We start from the raw sequence: 18436 nt of genomic DNA on the forward strand, positions 1-18436 counted from the left end.
AGCATTGGAACAGGAGATGGGTGCAGGGGACTAGGACTTATTTTGCATTTTTATTCCACTTTGAGCCTTAAAAATGGCTGGACAATCCCTTTATGGATGTGGTGTTAGATTTCTAGTGATGGAAGTCTGTGGAGAGATGTAGAGGATTGGGCGTTCAGAAGAGGTTACAACTCCACCAATGTAATCTTCTCTTAAAGAGGACCCATCACCACAAAATGCAATGCAATCTGATAGCACCATGTTCTAGAGCAGAAGGACAGTTTGGTGGATAGTTTTATGGGAAAAGATTCAGTAAAACCCGTATTACATACATTTATAGCTTTGCTTTTTCCACATGCTGTGAACAGCTCTTGGTACAGGAAGGAGGTGTCATCAATGACTGATGGCTCTCTCTTATACACACACACAATTACTGATAACACCTCCATCCTGTACCGATAGCAAAGCTAGAAATGTATAAATTACAGTTATTCCCCACAAAACTACATATCAGTCTGCTCAGCTCCTCCTGCTCTACAACATGCTGCCTGCAGATTGCACTTCATTTTGTGGTGACCAGTCCTCTTTAAACCAGGAAAACGAGTTCAGCACTCACCACCCACATACAGAGGGGGACAACTGATTGTATATCGAGTTCACTGGCAAGGAGAGACCAAAGAACTGCGGCCTCTCCTCCAAGTGTCTGAGCAGGAGTCTGGTTTCAGTAGTTTTAGGTTACCAGTATACTGCTCTGTCCTTTCTAGGACAACTACATTATAAAAGGACTTCAAAGAAAAGACGTTTTCCTTTAAAACATTTCAATCTTCCTTTCATTTTTTCACAAGCATTATTTTAGATGACATTATCCTAGGGGCGTATCTGCAGATGGTTTCCAGTGGAGCTTATTTATAGAGAACACAGAAGCATGGGATGCCTTTACACTGTTCTATTTGGCAGGATGCAAACCTTCAGAAGAATGTCCCACGTCTCGATCAGACAACATGTGGAGCTCCAGGTGTTAAAAAAAGCAAGTTACAACATGTCCATAAGCAGTCAACTACTTGTACGTAGTAGACGAGAATAAAAATAAAAATAAATAAAAGACCCATTTTGACTGGAGATGTTCAGTACCTAAGGTATTGTATCATCTCCCATGAAACCCAGAAACCCCAGAGCTCTGCCTTCCTTACAGAGTAACATAGGAAGAGGCCCCTCACCTTGCAGTCTCCTTCCATTCACATTCCTCTCCATCCCGAAAGCATAGCTCATCCATTTCTGTAAAGAGGTCATGTGGGATGTGTTCTTCATCATCATCCTCGGTGCCCAGAATAAATTGGACACGTTGTGATGGGGTGTCTGCACAAGGTCAAAGCAACAAAGTAGGAGCTTAGAATAGTATTACAAATGAAGTCCATACATAGAGGAAACCATAGTTGTGGGATATATCCAATTACCCATTGTTTATTGGGTTCCAGATGCCTACATAAATTGTCAAGCAGATAAAAAAAAAGGAACACAATGAACATTTCTGATAAAACAAGTCAGCTAGTCAACATGTATATGTGAAGCTTTTGAGGCGATTTCCAGATGAGGTACTTTTGTCTTGATTTTTCAAGAATACCTGAAATGCTGACCTACCGGTATGTTCTACAGCAGGAGGACTTCAGCAGACTGGAGAAGAACTCAAATTTAATTCCAGTGGGCAACCCTACTTGGTGAACGAAAGTTATCTTTTTATGTGCGCTCACACATAGAAGACTGAATCTGTGACTACCACCGATCCCTGGAGCATAAACCCAGAAGGAGATGAGGTTTCAATCAATAAACTTTACAGTTTGTGGGAAGACTGAGAGCAAAGCCCCAATTACACAGGCTAATTGGCCAGATGGAGCCAACTATCGGGAGATAAAAATAACATAATCTGCTCAGCTCCTCCCCCAGCAAATAGGAGAGATTCAATTTAAGTTAAAATAAGTTGCCTACACTTTTTGCCACACAGTACTATTTGACCCAGAATTTCAGACGGGGATATCTTAGATACCAGACACAGCCGTACAAGTATCTGGAAGGAAGTACAATTAAAGGTCTTAAAAAATGCCAAAAAACAGGATTGGAGGTCTAAAGTCACATTGGTGGTCTATCCTATGTATATCCATGAAAAAAAAAAAAAAAAAGAACCTGCTTTAGGCTTTCACATATGCAGAGGAGCTCAAAACCGGAGGAAAATGTTTCAGTTTTGTCCCTATTCATTGTCCACGGGGAGAAAACTGAACAAACCAGAACAGCATACACTCCATTCTGGTTGGCTGCGTTCTGTGACCGGACACAAAACCGCTGCAAACTGCAGTTTTGTGCCCGGTTTGCGAAACTGAACTGGCACTAAAAAAAAAAAAAAAAGAGGGGAGAAAAAAAAAAACTGGATCCGGCGCCCCATGATTACAATGGTTTTAGTGCCAGATCCAGTTTCTTCTTTTTTGATTTAATACAACCGCATCCGAATGGAATGGATACAGCCAGTTATATTAAAATCGAACTGAAGCATTTCCTCCGGTTTTGAGATCCTCTGCCAGATCTCAAAACCTAAAAGGAGAATGCATATTAGAAAGTAGCCTTAGGGTACCTGTAAACTGGTGTGTACAAACAGATTTATCATCAGGGTTTCTCTGCGTTTCAGCACCCAAATCTGCACGCGTTACTTGATTTTGATGCGGATTTGCACCAATTTCACCCTTTGAATTGCAAAGGGTGAAATCCACGCTTAACATCCAAAAAAAAATAGATATGCAGCAGATTTTAGAGTCTGCACAACAGGTCAATTTCCACAGCAAAAATTCTCCAAAGGTACATGAGGCTTGGAAAATCTCATTCACTTTGCTGGTACGGTGTTACAATGCGTTTTCTTCTGCAAGAAAAGTCACACGGAAAACCACATGTAATCTATATCGTATGCCGTTAGCTTTAGGCGTCTTGCACACGACCGTATGCCCTCCGTGAGCGGGCCATATGTCCCGGAGCGGCATTGATTGTGCACCGGAGTACACAAGATCATAGATTACAATGATGCTGTGGACATTAGGCCGCCCACGGGACTATTGTCCCGCACTCATAAGATCGTATATCTCGGAGGTCATGTGCAAAAGGCTTTAGGGTGATTTCAGACACAGTGGCCCAGATGTACTAATGTATCTGCACTAAAGATCTGCCTAAAAAGTGGTGGACATTGGCGCACCTAGGGTTTCTACACTCTCCTCGGTGCTTAGTGGGAAGGAATGTGCAATTTTGCACCACAATTCTGGTGGAAAGATCTGTCTGTCTATGTAAGCCAACCGATAGTCTATCCCTGCACCACTGTGATAAATCTGGTGCAGGTCTAAGCAGTCTGTCCAAGTTTACCCCATCTTTAGGATTCGTAAATCTGGGCCAGTTTTTCTGGAACAATACCACAGTTTTTGTGGCAGTTTCCAATGAGCGTTTTTGAGTGGGGACGGGGAATGGGGGACGGATCCGTTTACAATTGCACCAATATTGTGTCAATGTAGACGGATCCGTCCCCATTGACTTACAATGTAAAGTCAGGACGGATCTGTATGGCTCCGCACCGCCAGGCGGACACCAAAACGCTGCAAGCAGTGTTTTGGTGTCCGCCTCCAGAGCGGAATGGAGGCGTAACGGAACCAAACTGATGCATTCTGAATGGATCCTTATCCATTCAGAATGCATTGGGGATAAACTGATCCGTTTGGGGCCGCTCGCGAGAGCCTTGAAACGGATTCATACATATATACTACACACACACACACACATATATATACATATATATATATATATATATATATATATATATATATATATATATATTTTTTTTTTTTATTAGGGCTGCATGATATGGGAATTTTGTGTGATTGCAATTAGGGCCCTAAAAATTGCGATAACGATATGCGATGCAATATTTTAAGGGAATTGTGCTAGTAGTCTATTGGCACCGTTATGGAGGGGATCTGCGGAGGGCACCGTTATGGAGGGGATCTGCGGAGGGCACCGTTATGGAGGGGATCTGCGGAGGGCACCGTTATGGAGGGGATCTGCGGAGGGCACCGTTATGGAGGGGATCTGCGGTTGGCACCGTTATGGAGGGGATCTGCGGTTGGCACCGTTATGGAGGGGATCTGCGGTTGGCACCGTTATGGAGGGGATCTGCGGTTGGCACCGTTATGGAGGGGATCTGCGGTTGGCACCGTTATGGGGGATGTGTGCTATGACACATAGAGGGGCCAGCATAAGATGCTATATGTGTGAATGACACACATAGCATATTATGCTGGTCTCCCTCATGGACCTATGTGTCACAGCATTACTTTATTAATGTCCCCTCATGTGTCCTAAACCGCGCACAAAACTGTCTTTGTGCAGCATAGCGGCCAGCGATACATCAGTGTCAGCCATGTAAAAAGTCAAGCATCACTTTATGAGACGCACAGTGTGTCTTATAAAGCGAAAAATAAAAATCGCAGCATTTTTGGGTTGGCCAAATCGCCATAGACAATTATCGTGATACGATTGCTTTGGCGATATATCGTGCAGGCCTAAAAAATATATATTATATTTTAAACTCTGCCTATTGCCACACCGCATTGATCAGCAGTATTCCCAATTAGCGTTTTCAATTCCACTATTGAGATCAGTCATAGGATCTCAATAGCGGAAGAAAACGCTTCAGTTTTGTCCCCATTCATTGTCAATGGGGACAAAACTGAACTGAACGAAAAGGAGTGCACCAAAATGCATTCCATTCCTTTTAGTTGCGTCCCCATCGCGGACAGAATAACGCTGCAAGCAGAGTTTTTCTGTCCGTAATGTGGTGCGGAGCAAGACGGATCAGTTTTCTCTGACACAAAAAACGGATCCGTCCCCCATTGACTTTGAATGGTGTTCAAGATGGATCAGTCATGGCTATAGAAGACATAATACAACCGGATCCGTTCATGATGGATGCATGTGATTGTATTATTATAACAGAAGCGTTTTTTGCAGATCCATGACAGATGATTCGCCAAAAAAAACGCTATAAAGTAGCCGAAGCTATTTTTCAGCAGACATAATGGGTCACAGGTCAAAGGGTAAGTGTCTCATTGCAGTCTAGAAATAGTTATATGGAACAGTGCATGTGGAGGCAGTCAATGCTACTAAAATAGCTTGGCTTTGACTCATTGATACAGAAGTATTTTACCTGTAGAACAGGCTGGTGTGCTAGGGTTTTTAGGTTACAGTCTAAATACATATTATATAACTGGATTCTACAGTACATTGCTCTGAATTTTGTAGGCTTAGGCCAGGAGAGGTAAGTCTTTTAGTGTAGGTCCCATCTGTTGGAAGCCACCTCGTCACTGGTAGATGGGCCCGGCACAACGAGCTTTTAAATTTTCATATATTAAGTATGGCAGTAATGCAATTCAGAGTTATCCATTTTATCCATGTTTCCAGTGTTTGCATGGAGCAGTGTGCTGCTGCATCTAGTGTATGTTTGCTTTTACACGGCAGCCGTGGTAGCACGCACCTGTACTTTATCTCATATTGTTTTCTGTGGTCTAAATACATATTGTGAGTTCAATCACCAACCAGTCATTTAGCGAGTTAAACTTATACCAGATTCAAGGTCACTAGTTTACCATTTGTCATCCATCACTGTAAGGCCTCATGCACACAACAGTTGTGTGCATCCGCGTCCGTTCCGTCATTTTTCACAGTTTAGCTGGAGGTCCCATTCATTTCTATGGAGCTGTGAAAAAAACCTGATAGTCCTCTGTTTTTTCTCCGCGTCCGTGATCCGCGATTCCAGTCAGTCAAAAAAAAATATACCCTGTCCTATTCTTGTTAGTGGAAAACGGAGGACGGACCCATTCAAGTCAATGGGTCCGTAAAGAAAAAAAACGGATGCAAAACTGGTATGTCATCCGTATCCGCGTCCGTTTTTTTCTACAAGACATTGGTGCAATAAAATTACACTTTTCATTAACCTTCCTTTTTTTTCCCCTGTCAGACAAAAAAAAAAAAAAAAGGAAGACACAAGGAAACAACTGAAGCAAAATCAGACACAGACCACTGAAGCCAAATCACTGACTGTGAAAAAACACTGTCGTGTGCATGAGGCCTAAGAGTTCTGAATGGTTAACCCTACACAGCCTGATGACAAATACCTCACAGGAAAAAAATTAAAAAAATGTGGGTATTTTGGTCGATGCCACTGAAATAAAATCTACAATAATGAACATGCACAATATTATTGTGGATTTAGCATCCAAATGGTGCAAGTTCTCAAGCTGATCTGCTAGTACACGTGCTGAATGTTAGGCTACTTTCACACATGTGCTAAAGGTATTCGGCCGACCGTTCCGACAGAGGAACAGCCTGCCGGAGTTCACCGTATCCAATACAACCAGATAGGGCTGTGCACAGCTGGAACCCTATTGACTATAATGGGATCCAGTGGGGATTCGGCTGGTTTCCGGAATGGTGGGTTTCGGCTAAATCCCGATCGGATCTCATTACAGTCAATGTGCTCTGGCAGTGAAAAAACGCATCGGGTGATCACTGGATGTGAAACTAAGTCTTCTGTAGTCTAGTAATTTTACAAAAATCAACTGTTTACCATAGTTCGGAGATTCTCTGCCATCATCTTTATCATTTTCTTTTTCTCTTCTTCTCCGGTGATGCCTGTGCCCCCGATGTCTATGGCGTCTACGGCTCTGTCTGCCTAGTGGTACGTGAACCCCAATATAAACCGCTCTGTGACCTAGATGGGGGGGAAAAAGATAAACATGTAGCAGGTAATAAATGGAAAGCAGGACATTTAGCCAAATTGCTCCAACCTCAAGATGAATGCCACAGGCAAAATAAAACAAACGTCTCCATAAGGGTGCATAACCAATGTGCTTCAAGTTATGTCGTATTACTGGATAGAGGACATCTATAAAATAATGGCATTACTTTTTACAATGGTTTTTAAATGTGTACCATGGCATATTCCTTAATTCCACCCATAGAAAACATCAAGTTCTATGGACAAAAACTGATGACCAAAAGGACAACACTGGAACTCCTGACCCAGATGTTGGCCTGTAAACAGTCACATTCATGCAGGTCACTGTTAATAACTGTCACATATAATGATTTCAACAAAAATGAGAGATAATTTGGTTAAATTTAGCAAAGCTCAGTCATCTAAGATGACCAATGACAGATGATCATCATCTGGAAGGAAATAGGCAAATTCAAAATTTCCGTCCGCTAGTGGCTAGGCCACAAATAATCTTTTCTGAAACACCACTAATTCTTCAAGTGGATTCACTTGACACGTACAGGCTAGGACTGGCTCACAGGGGTACAGGTGAATTACCCTAGGTGAGCCCCTAATCTACTACCCCCTGCACAAGTGGTACATAAGACAGTAGAGTGCTTGTACTACATAAAGATAGGCAGCATACAACATCTCAACCACTATGTGGCTGAGATGGCTTCTAGGGACAGAGGCGGACCAACCAGTATCCTCTTTTCCGGGGGACTCACCTTCCCAAATTTGCTGCAGGGACCCTCGTCTGCTGCTGAGCTGATGAATATTTAGGCCCTCAAAGTAAATTTTACTGGTAGGCCGTAGGCACCCCAGTCCGACACCGAGCACGTCTGATCAGTTTGAATACCAGCAACAACCAATATGGTCTAAAATGTAGATGTATAATTGTCAGTGTAATGCTCGTTCACCATCAACCTACCTCTAATGTGTATTATTCTGGATGTACACACAGGCTGGCTGGAGGTGGTAGACCAAGGAAGTCTCAGTGTCATTGGTAGACTTGTCGGTGAAAGACAAGACCAATTGATAAAACGGCGCGCTATTATAGGCATACTTCCTATGGACAATACTTGGGGTTCTAGGATCCTTTTTCACGTCTAAAATAACAGACTGAAAAAAAAAAAAAAAACTACAAATCTAAGATACCTGACTAAAATAGATGGATGCAAAGGCCCTAAGGCACATACATAATATACAGACATGTTTTATAGGTATTTCATGAAGAAAAATCCAATCTAATTTGCATATACAATCATAAATAGTTGCAAGAGGGAATATTTTATAAAATAGTAATGAATGATAAAAATTATGATAAACTGAGTCAGTAGACGGAATAAGTAAAATAGGACCGTGAGCTATTTATAATTTTATATGCAAATCGCATCATTGTTCCCATTTTCAGCTTTATAGTTTAGGAAATTTAGATTTTTTTTTTTTTTTTTTCACTGACCAGTTCTTACTTTTCATATCAAGAAACCAGGAATGTGTCATCAGAAAATGAATGAGCAATGAATGTGGAGATCTCAGGATCCAGGAGGTACAGGGCTGGTTCTAGCTTTGTTAGGAGATTGTAATGTGCTATATTATGGCTGTTTTTTTTCCCATTAACCATGGGATAACCCTTTTAACAATTCAATTCTCCTTAAATCCAAAAGAAAACAATCATAGGAAAAACTTTAAGATGGGTGTTGACCGAGGCAACGATCCAAAGCAGATTACAAGAACGATGATTGGTGGAACAGGAAGCATATGGAGGGCGATAACCTCTAAGAAAAGCTATGGATGACTGCGCAATCTACAGACTGTGTGGAAAGGATAAATGAGAACACAATCCTGCATCATTAACGTTCCCACTATTCATACAATGTCAGCAAGTGCCACGAGCCTAAATATTGACACCTTTCAGAGTGTCCCGGTGACGTTGACCTTCACACCTGGCAAAGCTTGGGAATATTGTACGCAAATCAAATGACAGTTGACACAGTTTTTATTGTTTTCTGGATTTGGGGTGAAAAATTAAAAAAATTTGTGTTTTAAATCTGGAATTTTATATGGATTGTGAATATTCAAACACCTGTGGCACGATGCCCTAAAATACACCCCCATTCTCTTTTGTCATACGTGCTCGTACTGTACATTAATATCCCATTCATTTCATACTTAAAATTCTGCAACAAAGGGGTTATCCCACTAATAGCATTTTTAATCAATTCACAGAATAGGTGATAAATGGAATCTACGGGAGTCCCATAATTCTCAATTCCCGAGAATGGGGTTCCCCGTGTCTCCCATTTGAAAGGAGTGGTAGTGTGCATATTGAGACACCACTCCATTCACTACTATGGGACTGACGTAGGACTGTCTACAATAGGTACCATAGAAGTAAATAGAGTGGTGGACTGACATGAGCATAACCACTCCATTTAGAAAGGGGAAACCTGGACCCTAGTTACCGGGATGACTGGGGATCCTAGTGGTCCGGTCTCGAGAGATCTGACAGCTATCACCTATTGAGGAGTAATACTTGTATTCGGAAAACGTCAGTGGAAAGAAGGCCACATGCTTCTCTCTCTATTCACTCCTATGGGAGTTCCCTGCACTCTGGTAATACCGCTATAAGTGCTATTACTTAAGTAGACGAGGACAGGTTTTTACAGCAGGAGGTTTCGGTTGTCAGGAACCCAAGGTCTATTTATTATGTTGCTCATTCGTATTCCCCGACATCATGACTTTGATCGCTCCATAAGGTATACAGAAGTCACGATGGTTTTGTGTAAATATTCTATTTGTCAGCACAGGTCAATGATCCCAGTGTCACTGAAGAGCAGAAGACTGCAATGAGAACCATCACAATAACAAAATACTTCACAATAGTCCCCATATCCAATCAGGGACATACACAGATCACATAGGGCCCCCTGCCCCACCCAGTGTCCCAGTATTTGTGCGTCAACTCCCAGGCAATGCAGAATGCCAAGCACATCGCCACACATTTATGAACAGTTTGTGTTTTTTTTTTTTTTTTTTTTATTAGAGGGCAAATTGAATTAATATTAATATATTTAATTCTATAAATATATGTAATTAATATAATTAATTAAAACATTGTGCTAAATAAAGTCACCCTTGGCCTTAGGCCTCATGCACACGACCGTTGTGTGCATCCGTGTCCGTTGTTCCGTTTTCCGTGATTTTCTGCGGACCCATTGTCTTTCAATGGGTCCGTTGAAAACGCGGGAAAATGCACCGTTGTTCATCCGCATCCGTGTTTCCTGTCAGTCCAAAAAATATGACCTGTCCTATTTTTTTGACAGACAACGGTTCACGGACCCATTCAAGTCAATGGGTCCGTGAAAAAACACGGATGCACACAAGATTGTCATCCGCGTCCGTGATCCGTGGCCGTAGGCTACTTTCATACAGACTGATCCGAAGATCTGTCTGCATAAAAGACTTTTCAGAGCTGAGTTTTCACTTCGTGAAAACTCAGATCCGACAGTATATTCTAACACAGAGGCGTTCCCATAGTGATGGGGACGCTTCAAGTTAGAATATACTACGAACTGTGTACACATTCATTGGTGGCCAGTGCGGTCCCCCCCCCCCCCCCATCATTGGTGGCAGCGGCGGAGAGTTCAGATCGGAGTCCCAGTTTAATCGCTGGGGCTCCTGTCGGTTACCATGGAAACCAGGACACTACTGCAGTCCTGGCTTCCATGGTTACTTAGCAATTGTAGAAGCATTATACTTACCTGCGCTGTCTGTGGCTGGCCGGGCGCTCCTCCTACTGGTAAGTGACAGATCTGCGCTATAGGATATGCGCCGCACAGACCTTTCACTTACCAGTAGGAGGAGCGCCAGACAGCGCAGGTAAGTATAATGCTTCTACAATTGCTAAGTAACCATGGAAGCCAGGACTGCAGTAGCGTCCTGTTTTCCATGGTAACCGATCGGAGTCCCAGCGATTAAACTGGGACTCCGATCGGAACTCTCCGCTGCCACCAATGAGTTAAATACAGGGGAGGGAGGGGGGGTCTGCCCCCTGATGCCTGGCAGCACCTGATCTCTTACAGGGGGCTATGATACGCACAATTAACCCCTCAGGTGCGGCACCTGTAAAGGTACATGCACACGTTCAGGATTCATGTGCGGAGAATCCCCACTGAAATCCGCAGGTGTTCGCAGGCAAATCTGTGCGGTCAATCCGCAATTGGTGCAGATTTTCCGCATGCGGATTTCACTAAGTGACATTTTTTCGGTCAGGAAAAATAAAATTAATTGACATGTCGCGGATTTTAAAGTGTGCATTGAGAATTTCAAATTCTCATAGAATACAATGTACATGACCTACGGTGCGGATTTTCCGCACGCAAATCCGCGTGGAAAATCCGTACGCAATCCTGATCGTGTGCAGGGGGCCTAAGAGAGATCGGGTGCTGCCAGGCAGCAGTCATGTACACAGTTCTTAGTATATTCTAACTTGAAGCGTCCCCATCACCATGGGAACGCCTCTGTGTTAGAATATACTGTCGGATCTGAGTTTTGCCGATCTAACTCAAATCCGATGGCATATTCTAACAGAGGCGTTCCCATGGTGACGGGGACGCTTCAAGTTAAAATATACCATCGGATTGGAGAAAACTCCGATCCTATGGTATATTAATAGGGACTCCTGACTTTACATTAAAAGTCAATGGGGGACGGATCCGTTTGCAATTGCACTATATTGTGTCAACGTCAAACGGATCCGTCCCCATTAACTTGCATTGTAAGTCAGGATGGATCCGTTTGGCTCTGCACGTCCAGGCGGACACCAAAACGACTTTTTCCTTCATGTCCGTGGATCCTCCAAAAATCAAGGAAGACCCACGGAAGAAAAAACGGACACGGATCCAGTTTTTGCGGACCGCAAAAAACAAAACAAAAAAAAAAAAAAACACGGTCGTGTCCGTGAGGCCTTAAGGTTCTTTCACACTAGCGGTTTTCTTTACCGGCATTTAGTTCCGTCACAGGGGCTCTATACTGGAAAAGAACTGATCAGTTTTATCCCCATGCATTCTAAATGGAGAGCAATCCGTTCAGGATGTCTTCAGTTCAGTCTTTTTGACTGTTCAGGACGGAGATAATACCGCAGCATGCTACGGTTTTATCTCAAGCCCCAAAAATACTGAACACTTGCCTGAATGCCGGATCCAGCATTTTTTTTCCACAGGAATTAGTGCCAGATCCGGCAAAAATAAATGCCGGATCCTTTTCTCCGGATGACACCGGAAAGACGGATACAGGATTTCAATGCATTTGTAAGACCGATCAGGATCACGATCAGTCTTACAAATGCCATCAGTTGGCATAGGTTTTGATGGATCCGGCAGGCAGTTCCGGCGACGAAACTGCTTGACGGATCACTCTGCCGCAAGTGTGAAAATACCCTTAAGCCACTTTAGCCAACTTCTATGTCAGTAAAGTGAAACTGGAGCTTCATAAATATGGTGCTCATCCTAACCTCAATGTATTCACACCAGATAATCGGCATAAATACATTGATTAGTCTCTCGCTTTCCAAAAAAAAAAAAAAAAACACCTCACCTGTCTACAGTCCTGCCGCTCTCAGCTGCACTGACCCTCAGCTGGACTATCAAGTGTTTTGGCCCATGACCACTGCAGCCAGTCATTGGCCTCAGCAGCCCATTAGCATCTCTGCTCCCGGGCACAGCACCACAGCAACAGAGGACAACACACAGTACCAACACCAAGAGAGAGCGTACTGAAAAAAAAAAAAAAATTCTCCTGCCCCGCCCCCCATTATCAGACTGACCAAAATGTACCTTGTACTCAGTCTACCAATACCAAAATACTTGCTCAATAGGCACAGGACACCTTCTCTTCTGACCGTTTCATCCTCCTCTTGAAATCTCTTTTTTCTCTGAAGGTATGTATTAAGTAACCACTTTCCTGATACAGTAAAACATTCAAGCAAATCATGGACACGGACGCTTAAACAAAAACACATCCTTGTAACGCGGTCCTAATCCAAGGGTTCTGTTCAGTATCGGATTTCAGCCTTGTGCCAAAAAGATAAATCTGCTGAGTGCTGTATAAATGAAGATCCTCAGCTCTATTACTGCTTCATGGCCAACAGAGTCTAACATATCCACTAACCAAATGCTTTCCTTTAGGACCTGCACTGCCTCTTCTCATGAGGAAGTCTCGTGTGAAAGCTACTCACACTCCGCTCTGAAAAAGTATTTTCAATGCTAAAGCCGCAAGTCACGTAGTCACGTCTAGGCTGCATTGGTTCTCGGACTGAAATAAAAATTTTAGGGCGGTTTCACACAACAGAGTCCGATGCGGGAATCGCGCTCCGTGTGTGAACATGATCATCCGTTCGGGACCTGCAGGAGCGCACAGCATAAGGCTAGTTTCACACTAGCGTTCGGGTCCGCTCGTGAGCCCCTTCAAATGGAGCTCACGAGCGGACAGCCGAACGCTTCCGTCCAGCCCTGATGCAGTCTGAATGGATGCGGATCCGCTCAGACTGCATCAGTCTGGCGGCGTTCAGCCTCCGCTCCGCTCAGCAGGCGGACACCTGAACGCTGCTTGCAGCGTTCGGGTGTCCGCCTGGCCGTGCGGAGGCGTGCGGATCCGTCCAGACTTACAATGTAAGTCAATAGGGACGGATCCATTTGAAGATGCCACAATATGGCTCAACCTTCAAGCGGATCCGTCCCCCATTGACTTTCAATGTAAAAGTCTGGACGGATCCGCTCAGGCTAATTTCACACTTAGCTTTTTTTTTGCCAATATAATGCAGACGGATCCGTTCTGAACGGAGCCTCCGTCTGCATTATTATGATCGGATCCGTTCAGAACGGATCCGATCGAACGCTAGTGTGAAAGTAGCCTTATACGGATTTATAATGTTGTGCGCCTCTGCTTGACCTTATAGATACAAGATTAGGCTACTTTCACACTAGCGTTCGGCTGTCCGCTCGTGAGCTCCGTTTGAAGGGGCTCACGAGCGGACCCGAACGCTTCCGTCCAGCCCTGATGCAGTCTGAATGGATGCGGATCCGCTCAGACTGCATCAGTCTGGCGGCGTTCAGCCTCCGCTCCGCTCGCCTCCGCACGGACAGGCGGACAGCTGAACGCTGCTTGCAGCGTTCGGGTGTCCGCCTGGCCGTGCGGAGGCGAGCGGATCCGTTCAGACTTACAATGTAAGTCAATGGGAACGGATCCGCTTGAAGATGTCACCATATGGCTCAATCTTCAAGCGGATCCGTCCCCCATTGACTTTACATTGAAAGTCTGAACGGATCCGCTCAGGCTGCTTTCACACTTAGAATTTTTTCTAAGTAATTAATGCAGACGGATCCGTACTGAACGGAGCCTCCGTCTGCATTAATATGATCGGATCCGTTCAGAACGGATCCGATCGAACGCTAGTGTGAAAGTAGCCTCATACTGACAGCTTTATGTCACTGCGATTCTGTATCTATATGGTCAAACAGAGGCACACAGCATTATAAATCAGTATAATGCTGTGCGCTCCAGAACGGAGGATCACGCTCACACAGACCCGATTATGATCAGAAGTACTTATTGCACACTTTTCTATGGAAGATAAGGCTGTGTGACCTTCGGTTCAATTACAGGAACACTGAACTTAGAAATAAATGACACAAGTTGCCCTCACTGTTTGACAGTCGGTGCCATTTCCTGCATGGTCCTGACAAACTGTCTTCTAGAAATCCTGCAGAGAAAAAAGGGGTTTATCTCCTGCTGTTCACTTCCATCTTTGGCTGTTGGACAGCGGAGGTGGGACTTAGTAAACGACTTAAGAACATTTTGTTCTATAGCAGAAAGGCTCCTGCTCTAGTAAGGACAAGTTCACATCACTGTTTTGTTTTCCGGGAAAAAAACAAAACAAAAAAAATTAAAGGGATCTCTTTTTTTTGGGGCATTCGTTGTGCTAGTTATACTCATTTTGCATCCATTTTAGCCTTTTTCCGTCTGAGATGCATTATTTTAGACAGAAAAAAAAAAAAGTCCTCCATGAAGCCCTTTTTCCCCCCATGTAAAAAAAAGGGGATTGAAATGGCTAAGGCCTCATGCACACGAAAGTATTTAGTTTCAGTGTTTGCTTTTTTGCGAATAGGAAGCGGACCCATTCATTTCAACGGCCCCGCAAAAAACGCAGACAGCACACTGTGTGCTATCCGCATCCGTATGTCCGTTCCGTAGCCCCGCAAAAAAATAAATAAATAGAACATGTCCTATTCTTGTCCGTTTTAGGCAGTGTTACAATGGATCGCAAAAAGGATGGCCTATGGATATCATCTGTTTTTTTTTTTTTTTTTTTTGTGGATCCGCAATGTGCGAACCGCAAAACACATACGGTCATGTGCATGTAGCCCAAAATGGATTAATGATGCTCAAAATAAAGTATCTGTTTTTATATTTTTTTTGTGATGTGAACTTACCCTAAGGCCCCATTTACACGTCCGCGGATCCACAAAACACGGACACGGCAATGTGTGTCCAGCAGTTTGAGGACCACACATTGCCGCCACTAATAGAATATGCCTATTCTTGTCCGCAATGGCGGACAAGAATAGGACATGTTCTATTTTTTGGGGGAAATTAAATGCGGACCAAGAAGTGCGGGTCCGCATTTCCGGAGTCAGAAGAAATGAATGGTTCCACAATACCGTTTCGCAAAATGCGGAACGAAATCGCGGACGTGTGAATGGGGCCTAAGCTGTCTTACAGCCATATACAGGGAGGAGGAGAGGGGCACTGGCGCAGCTCCGGGGATACAGATTTCTGTGTATTTCTTAGCTTTTATAGTAACATTAGACAAAAAAGGACCAAGGGAACGGAGGCGATGAAGGAAGGATAGGGGATAAGTGTCTGATCGGCAGAGGCTTGAATTCTGGGGCCCTTATTGATCACAAGAACAGGCGTCTGTACGCCCCCATTTGAAATAGAGCGGTGGTCACACATACAACTGAATACACAGAACTTGTCGTCTCAGATGTAAAGCGGCTAATTCCATGGCCAGAAGAAAAGAGCGCACTTCCAAGGGTATGGCATCAAGACAGAGGACAATTCATATTACACTGGCTGGTAAGCAGCTTTACAAGGGGCCGTGTTCTCACACAGCTGCTGTATTATTTATTATACTCTCTTGTATAGCAATATTATATTCCGCAGCGCTTTACAGACATTAGCATCCAACTGCCCCCAATAGAGCTTACAAGCCAAGTATCCTATCAGTATGTCTTTGGAGTGTGGGAGGAAACCCAGGGAGAACCTGGAGGAAACGCACACAAACATGGGAAGAAGATACAAACTCCATGCAGATGTTGTCCTTGGTCGGTTCGAACCTAGGACCCCAGCGATATCCCCACTTTTCATACACACAATATGACCAAGGATTACAGCCTGTCCAAGTCACAGGCAATGACACTTACTTTCCAGTTCTTCCTTCTCGTAGTTTGTGTTGACAGTAGAACTGGTTTTCCCCAGATCAACCACTGCTTCTTCATCGTGACCCTTGGGATCAAAAAGAAACACTGTGTTAGATGTCTGTACTGGCAGCACATCACTACATATATCACTATACAATATTACGCAGCTTTCATATTGCTTTCTAAGGTGAAGTTCACACTTGTGTAGAAGGTTCCATTCGGGGGTTCTGTCACAGGTTCAGTCAAAAATATCGGACCAGGTCCTGCATGCAAGACAATGTTGTCCAGTAAAGGGACAGACTCCCAAACAGAAACCCGAGAGTCCGGAGCGGCCAGATCCAGCAGTTCAGTTATTTTAGTTGTTCTGCTTATAATAGTGCAGAACAATAGAAATTATTAGCGCTAATGTGAAAGTAGTCATGTTAGAGAACATTCTATAGGGTCTTACACACTGAAAACGGTCAACACAGGGCTTAAAAGGAATCCATTGCTGGGCGTTCTGGACTCAGAAAAATGCATAAAAGTAAAAGAGCAAGAACAAGAAAAAAAATATAACAAAAAATCTACAGGCAAAACTGGTTCTAGTTGACACACACTGATTCAGGTGTAGCATCGGTTGGATCTCACAGGAACAAAGCTTTGGCATGTTAGATATAGACATGGCAGATCTAAACATTTCTGCAACGCCCCCCATCCACAGTGTCTTGGCCGGCTTTACATCAGACTGATGCTCCTAGTCATACACTGTACATCTTGATTATTTAGCCCTCTCTATAGCCTTCTTTAAAAAAAATATTTTGTCACCAAAAATGCTGACTTTGGACTCTCTTAAGCTAAGCCCTTCGGTCCGTCTAGAATAAAATTGAAAAAAAAAAATGCCCTCCACACATTTGGTATCGCCACATACGCGTCAACCTGCACTATACGCCATTAAAAAAGTGGGGGGGGGGGGGGGGGGGGGGAAAGATCAACATGTCATATGTAAGGGCTCTTTCACACCTGCGTTCTTTTCTTCAAAAACACTGAAGACCTTGCCAGAAAATACCGCAGCATGCTGCGCTTTTTGCTCCGGCCAAAAAAACTGAAGACTTGCCGCAAGGCCGGATCCGGAATGAATGCCCATTGAAAGGCATTGATCCGGATCCGGCCTTAAGCTAAACGTCGTTTCGGCGCATTGCTGGATCAGACGTTTAGCTTTTTCTCAATGGTTACCAAGGCTGCCGGGACGCTAAAGTCCTGGCAGCCATGGTAAAGTGTAGCGGGGAGCGGGGGAGCAGCATACATACCGTCCGTGCGGCTCCCGGGGCGCTCCAGAGTGACGTCAGGGCGCCCCAAGCGCATGGATCACGTGATCGCATCGACACGTCATCCATGCGCGTGGGGCGCTTTGACGTCATTCTGGAGCGCCCCCGGGAGCCGCGCGGACTGTAAGTATACCGCTCCCCCGCTCCTACTATGGCAACCAGGACTCTTCAAATGCTTTCAGTACAGTTGCGTTTTTCCGGATCCGGCGTGTAATTCCGGCAAGTGGAGTACACGCAGGATCCGGACAACGCAAGTGTGAAAGAGGCCAAAAAGTCGTCCTGCAAAAATTGAGCTCTACACAGCAGCATAGAAAGAAAAATAAAGTTCAGGGTCTGTAGATGCAGCCATGCAGAAACATAATTTTTTTTTCATTTGCAAAAGGAGTAAAACTTAAACTATAGGGCAGTGTTCCTCAACTCCAGTCCTCGCCTGCCGGTCGTGTTCTCAGGATTTCCTTAGTATTGAGCAGGTGATAGAATTAGTGTCAGTGCATCAGGACTTTCCACAGGTATTCATTCTGTGGGATATACTCCAATCCTGACCGGTAGGTGGGTCCCGAGGACCGGAGTTGAGAAACCCTGTTCTAGACATTAATGCGCGGCCAACCCACGGCAAAATACATGTGTTATAGGCAAATTTCACTCTTAACCCAGAGTAACATAGGGGCACATTTACTCAAGTGTTTGCACCTATTTTTAGTGTGAATAAATGCGGTTTTATGTTGCATTCACACGACCGTATGCGTTTGGTGGTCTGCAAAAACAAAAAACGTATGACGTCCGTGTGGCATCGTTTTTTTTGGGGCGGATCCATTGTAACAATGCCTATCCTTGTC

General features: G+C 44.1%; 1 protein-coding gene across 9 annotated transcripts in view; it reads right to left on the minus strand.

Moving 5' to 3' along the window:
* The window catches only part of SLC4A7 (solute carrier family 4 member 7), a 160161-nt gene that overhangs the window by 75118 nt on the left and 66607 nt on the right, over positions 1-18436 (minus strand). For all 9 annotated transcript variants that reach the window (XM_044293050.1, XM_044293046.1, XM_044293048.1 and 6 more), the window contains exons 2-4: positions 16300-16381; positions 6626-6769; positions 1197-1335 (exon numbers count right to left, since the gene is read on the minus strand). In XM_044293050.1, coding sequence (XP_044148985.1) covers positions 1197-1335; positions 6626-6769; positions 16300-16381 — 365 coding nt within the window. The remainder of the gene's footprint in view (positions 1-1196; positions 1336-6625; positions 6770-16299; positions 16382-18436) is intronic.

The sequence above is a fragment of the Bufo gargarizans genome, chromosome 5, assembly GCF_014858855.1.
Source record: "Bufo gargarizans isolate SCDJY-AF-19 chromosome 5, ASM1485885v1, whole genome shotgun sequence".
Classification (NCBI taxonomy): Eukaryota; Metazoa; Chordata; class Amphibia; order Anura; family Bufonidae; genus Bufo; species Bufo gargarizans.